We start from the raw sequence: 7,225 nt of genomic DNA, 5'->3' as shown, positions 1-7,225 counted from the left end.
AAATCAAAAACAAGTTAAAAATACAAATTGTTAAAACACGCTCTCATAAGAAGGCTTGATAATGAAACCAAAGGGGTAAAAGACCTGCACGGTCGTAAAATTGTTATTATATATAGATGTTCTAGGAGTTTGAAAACTTTTTTTATGTAAATGACGATTATGAATATTGAATCTGCTCTTAGATTAAAGTATCTATTGATAAGCCACAGTCCATGTATTTAGGTTTATTCAGATTGGATTAAAGTTTGTACTTACTCAAGAGAAAAAAACGGACTGAAATATTTTTATTAAAATTGAACAAGAAAATTTTTTTAAATAAGTGTAAACAAAACTACTGCTGCAGATGAATATTGAAGTATTTGCGTTTTGTAGAAATTATGTCGTGTGTCTTGCTTTCTTTACTAATCATCAAGATATTGCCACTGAATGTTTCATTTGACGTTGTTAGAAAATAATAACTTATGGACATTAATGAAAGTTTCATGTTTTAATAAGATCTATAGCTCAACAACTTTGACTAATGTTAAAAATTTCATAATTCCTTTTGCTATTCATTTCCCGACAAGTCATTCAATGTATGATCTCAATAGATCATCAAACGCATATGGCAGACATTCACAGTCGGTTACAAGTTCACAGCACGTTAACATTTCGTGATTATACTAAGATTAGGACGACCATTCCATAAAAAGTAAAATGTCATAAGAGAAAACATGTAAAAAAGCTCTACAATGTTTTTCTACGACTATAAACGACCAAAGATTGAGTTCGAGGAGTGATGCACGACGGGAGATAACAAATAAAGGAAAAATAAACTAAATAATCACCATAGCATGCATGTATATGTTAACAATATCATCTCACAGTTCAATGAATATCATAATAATTCACAGTTTGACAAAACAGCGCACAATCACAGGTCAATGCACTCAGTATTGAGAGGCGAGAGATAAAGAGATAATCTTCTATTCATTTAAAAATTTGTACATCCACTGTTGTAAAGAGCAATTTGGTTTGTATGTACGTAAAATCAACATATTTTACTTGACCTTTATTCAGTAAATGATTGATAAAACAAACGAATTGACTTTAAACAAACATTTTAGTATCAATTCATCAATTAACTAACACAGATATATACACAAAGCTATCATCATATTGTAATGGTGACTTCTGCACTAGGAACATTACGGGACTCATGCTCTATCAGTACACATTATATATTATATACTGTTACAGCGATTTGTCAGTCAATTTGTAATTTTTTTGTCCAGTTTTATTTGGTTTTGCTTTTTTGTCTGTTTTTTAACACACACACCCCAACGATAATATCAAGTAATTTGCACTGTTTGCACTTCATGTAAGCCGCATAAAAATCAAATACACTACTAAGAAAACACCTAAGAAATAACAACATACATGAAAAATTTTTCAAATCTAATTGATGTGAAGCGATGACAAAATATATAATTTATACTAAATAAGGATTAAATTAAATTGTTTCACGTCAAATAAAACAATTTTACTTGTTTCATAAGTCTAATTTTCTTTTGCAGGAAAATGTGTTCATTGTTTTTAAACTCACATGAGCTTGATTTTCCCACAAATTTTCTTTAGAAAGAATGTTTACATTAATTAAAATGTTTTATTTGCATTATATGATCTAGAAGGTTAACACAAGCCTGAAGATTAAACAACAAATACGCTTTACCTTCTGCTTGAAAATGCAAACTGCTTGCTTACAAATTTAGATCTTTAATTTTTTTATTTTTTTCGTTTTCTTTTTTTCGGATTCCTTATCCAGTTTCTTACAAAGATCATCGCGGCGTTGTAGCTCATGTTCCTGGAAAAATCAAATTGTCAAATAGTTTCGTTTAAAATGTTGCAATTCCTAGCAACATGTACGTAAATATAAAACGACAGATTTTCAGTGAGTTATAAAAAAGCTGAAATAAGCCTCGACGAGTCTGTCTGAAAACTAGAGATCCAAGAATAATGCAATTTTAAACAGCGATTGCTTTTTTGATTTTATTCATTAGAGTTATCGTTAAATATGTGTTACGTTTGTCGATATTTTTTACAATATAACTGTTCCATTTACTTTTATTTCAATTATCATGAGTCCAACATTCATCAATTTACTTTATGACAAATAAAGATTGTCTACATGTTTTGCTTGTCTCTTTATATATAAATATTATTTCATTCCAGATATGTAATAGGGAAAACAACCAACCGCTTCAGATTAGCTTGAAATCACTTTTCCTGCCCAACTCAAATGTTTCTTATTTCATAATTCATTTGGGTGCAAAAATCACATCTTTTAATGCGAGAGTTATAAACTGAACACAAGTACGTGCTTTTGTGTTTCTAATCTTTTCATTGTTCTGTAATTCTCGAATTTCACACGATTGCAATTGTGGAAATCTTTGTTTACTTGTTTCCTTACAACTGCCATCATGTTTTTCAAATAAAAGCTTGGTTTTCATTGCTTTTAAGCCAATCAGTTTACAATATTTACAGTGCAAACTGCACTGTAATTAACCAATCACAGTCGAGAAATATCTCAAAGTATATTTATAGTAGAGAAAAAAGATAATATTTTCAACGTACTTGAGAAAAAACATTGTCCTCCTCTATATCACGAATAAATGTTTTCACAGAAGAGATCTGTAAATTAATATTTTCAGGTGAAGCTTCAACCAAAAAACAAGAAGGTAACTTTTCATCTGATGATAATCCATCATTGATTGAACTGGAGCTTAAAAAACTCCCGAAATTCCTTGTTGAACAGCATCTGTAGGTAAAATTTATAATTTAAAAACTTAAAAGTAAAAAAATCCAAGAGAACGAATATTTTTATATACTCATGTTGTTCTTGGATAGGATCGAATTCCTTTTAATCATGATCTGTTTATACAATTCTTGAAATTCTTCATCACAAGCTTTGTCGACGCAATTTTCTACTGCTTGAAGAAAATTCTAAAGGTAAATAAAAGAAACAACACAAGTCTTGATGACACAGATTTAATCTCAGATAATACAAATACAATGTACCTCTGAAACAATCATTCGCTTATTAAAATCATCTTTTACGAAAGGTTCCGTTTCAAGCGACTCTAAAAACATCCTAATTATGATAATCATTCATTAACAAAATTTTAAATCAGGGTTTAATTGAGATTTTTTGGACTGGTCATACAAGCACTAGAAATGAAGAATATAAATTTTTCATTATTGACAATATTTAACAATGAAAACATTCTACAATCACGCTTGGCAACAAATGCATTTCATTTTAAAATAGTATTTAAAGGTTAATCATATTCTTGTTCTGGATAAAAAAATTTTGTATAAAATTTCAATATCAACATGTTGACTGATTTCGTAAGGAAGTGTGTATGTATGTCGTAGAATGTGTGTTTATGTCCTTGTTGCTATGCATGCAACATTTTCTTTGACTAAATTAGCACTGAAAATAGTTATCCTGAACACATTTTTTAATAAATACAAAAACAAATACGAACAAACATTCACACATGAAGATCCATCAAGCTTGCATGTACATGTTTAGCGTTGGACTCTCGTTTCCATCATACGTATATAGCTAAAATAGTTGCATATACGTATAAGCAAGTAACAATTAGATGTATCACTGGTTAATGCAGCATACAAGTGACATTATTAAGCTGATCAAAGGTGTCGCTTTGCATGATCATTCAAAAAGCGATCTTTATAATTGGGATTAGCCTTTCTATTCCTCACATAAGATTCAAAATTTACAGCTAACAGGGCATTATTTTGAGTACAACACAACCATTTTGTCTGTACAAGTCAGTTACATATCGAAACCCTATATTAGATACCTCATTAAGATAACATACGTACCACTGAGCAAATGTTGGATAAAATCGTCACAAGTTTTGTGAATATGTTGTAAGTAATGAAAAGCTTACTCTATTACAAAGATCTCTTGCTCAATAAAGATAAAACTTATGAAGTGATCGCAACATTTGCAGTATGGCGAGACTATGTTTCTTCCTAAAATCATCCTTAGTACTCTCTGCAATTTTATCTTTCAGTTTTTTCTTTTGCATCCTATTGTTTTCATTTCACTCTATTTCATGCAACTGATAATTTTTAACTACCTTGACTCTTACTTTTGAGAGTAAGTACATCACACGTCCATCATCATTTCTCCGTTGTTTCTTTGTGCCATCGTTTAACTACATTCTTTCAACTCATCCTTAACTCACACATTCCCTGGCAATCTTATCATTTCATCAGCTTATCTTGCACTTCTTTGCTCTGAGTTATGTAGGCACACTATGAAATCTACCGAAAATTGCTATGATCCATGGTTTAAAGTGTTAGCAGCTAAATTAATATCGGGTGAGCTTAGTTTATTTCAAAGCTTTTACATCTTACTAATGGTTAGCGCAATGCAAAATGGCGAGGTTTACATGAAATGGCAGTAAAGACAACTCTAAATGCAACAAGTTCTTGTAACGCCAATTTCTCGGTTTAGTAGAGAACGTTTAACTAAATCTGGTGGATGTTCAAAATCGTTACCGTGCAGAAACATTAAATCACGGTCATTTTCATGAAGTTGACCTGATGCAGTATTTTATAAAATATCTGTGATTGCACACTCCATTAAAGATGTTACAAGATCACATATCAAGTAGCAATCTTTGCAAATTGTGGTCAGTCTCAGTCTGCCTGATCTTGGTTTATGTCCCACATTTTCGCCAGTCTTTAGATGGTTACATAAGTATAGAACTTCTTGTCATATAAATAGCTGATTTTCCACTTTCTGGACACTCCATCCAGCAGGAATTACGTCAAGAATGTTGTTTTTTGTTTGGTCATTCAATGATATTAGCTGTTAATGTGTTACTACCCTGCTCTAGGTGTTACTACCCTGCTCTAGGTGTTACTACCCTGCTCTAGGTGTTACTACCCTGCTCTAACTTTCTTTTTCAACAGAAGCAATCACCCAAAACATTACGTATGTGGTATGGTGTTCGTAACATCACTACACAAGTTTCAATTTTTCGTAAGTTTGCACATAAAGTTCTGCCTTGGATAATGCATAGTTTGGTGTAAATAATCATTTAAAAGGTTAAACATGATGAAAGGGTTCAGCTAATTTAACAGCATCACAACACAAGCGTACATATTAATCCTAAGTATGGCAGAATATTTTCAACTGCCTTACCAAATATATATTTAAAAGAAATTCAATAATAAAAGCACAAAAATACCATACATACTCAATATTGTAGTATCAGAGATGCTATGAACTTACTTTTAGACAAAACTGTTCCAGTATCTTTATATTCCTGTATTTCATAATCTTTCTTCTTCAAAACTTTAAATAACTCTTCTTGTTGTCTCGTAATTCTCCAATCATTGACAACAATGGCAAAACAAGATAATCTTTCATCTATGATACACAATAATACTCACATGTACACAATAATACTCACATGTACACAATAATACTCACATGTACACAATAATACTCACATGTCACATTATTTGTATAGAGGAAAAATGAAATGTAAATATTTCAAAAATACTTGAAAATACCAACCATGTCATCTCCAGCAACTGAGCAAAAAAACTCCCAAGAAAAAGTAATATCAGGAGAAAGTTTAGCTTTTAAGCATAGCACAAGAGTTGTATTGTCAGACACAAGCTGTAAAAAGGATAGAATATATTAAAAGTTATATATTGATGCCAAACAATAATTTATAAATTAGAAAATCTTATAATTGTCTACAGACTATGATAATAATATTCTGGATTAAAAATAAATTTAAAAACAGAAAACAATCATTATTTCACCTTTTTAGATACATTGACCGCTTCACATGTTGGTGATAAAAAGTCACGGAGATATTTTAACAGACATGTCGGGTCAGCTTCAATATTTGGATTTAGTTTCTAAACAAAACACATATGTACAAAGAATTTGGCTTTATCATCAAAAGCTCATTACTAATGTCAGATGTTTTTTGTTAACCATGTCAGCATTCAGCAACTCACAAAACTTAATAAATAGTGATTATATTAACTTCTTCATAAATTTCTTCATAGAATTTTACATGCATAATCAATTCAGGAATGAACACAAGTTGCTAATTGTGTTGAATTTTTTATTGAAAAACCTTTTCCAGCCAACAATTTCAAAAACTAAATGATAAAAACACACTCTAAAAAAACATCATCTTGTAAACTCAAGAATAATGAAAGCAATATTTGACTTTATTATTTCATCAAAATATAGCTTTAAATCTTGTCTCTTGCTGCTATAACTCGAATCTTGAGTTTACAAGATGATGTTTTTCGATGATGTTTTACGGAGTGTATTTTCTCATTTATTGTTTGTTTGATTTGGTCTGCATGTGATCTTCACCTTGGCTCTCTCAATGAAACATTCTTCGTTTTCAACATTTTCTATCCAAACCTGAGAAAAGTCTGTTACTGCAATGTTATATGAGCATAATCGCTCGTCAAAATGAGCCTTTATCCAGTAAATTTCACTTTCTATGAGTATTGTTGTCCATGGTTGACTGTTAAATTCAGGTTTACAATTTCGGCGCCATGAAAGTTCTGCACTTCTCGTCGCCATGAAAAATAAATTAAGTTGTGATTTCTAGATCCCTACTGGGCCAGGGAGTAGGGAATGAATGAAAACGCTCTATAGCACATAACAATAGCGTATAGTTACATACCAATAATAAATTGTTTGATGATCATATTTTTTAATAATATTTTTAATTTTTTTATTATCTCACTAGTGCCAGTGCTCTAATTCCCACAGTGGAAACAGCTACTGGGAAAAGAAACAACCATGGAAACAACCAATCAAAAACCAATGATCAGAACCAATTAGAAGTGGAATAGTAGGATTTATAAAAATTTTTAATATGGAACTCAAGACAGAAACTAGTGGTTCTGCTATAAATAAACTCTTTACAATAAAGGAAAGCCTTTTTAAAGTGAGCTAGGATATCAGAAAAAGTTTTCTTGTTGAAGCAGCAAGTGTTCCAACTTCTAGAACAGATGGAACCCATCAGGGCTTTTTGGTTTCTCTGGTACTACAAATGGTGAATTTTGTTTAGCAATGGAAGATTGTGAAAAAGTTGTTTAATGGATTGTACTGATGAAAAACTGTTTTACAAAAACAGGGACGGAGTTAGGGGGGAGCTTAAGC

General features: G+C 31.0%; 1 protein-coding gene across 1 annotated transcript; it reads right to left on the bottom strand.

The window, feature by feature from the left end:
* Nucleotides 1-1,258: 1,258 nt before the first annotated feature.
* Nucleotides 1,259-6,787, bottom strand: LOC124440846 (non-homologous end-joining factor 1-like). Its single transcript, XM_046991283.1, is given in 9 exon segments — nucleotides 1,259-1,843; nucleotides 2,614-2,756; nucleotides 2,868-2,982; nucleotides 3,058-3,119; nucleotides 5,312-5,401; nucleotides 5,404-5,449; nucleotides 5,600-5,704; nucleotides 5,854-5,952; nucleotides 6,425-6,787. Coding segments are annotated over 9 exon segments (972 nt in total). The 5' UTR covers nucleotides 6,641-6,787; the 3' UTR covers nucleotides 1,259-1,747.
* Between the last annotated feature and the right edge of the window lie 438 nt (nucleotides 6,788-7,225).

Source organism: Xenia sp. Carnegie-2017, unplaced genomic scaffold (assembly GCF_021976095.1).
Source record: "Xenia sp. Carnegie-2017 unplaced genomic scaffold, XeniaSp_v1 HiC_scaffold_2, whole genome shotgun sequence".
In the NCBI taxonomy this organism is placed as follows: domain Eukaryota; kingdom Metazoa; phylum Cnidaria; class Anthozoa; order Malacalcyonacea; family Xeniidae; genus Xenia; species Xenia sp. Carnegie-2017.
The sequence above is the reverse complement of the archived record's forward strand: the minus strand, read 5'-3'. Positions and strand labels throughout refer to the sequence as shown.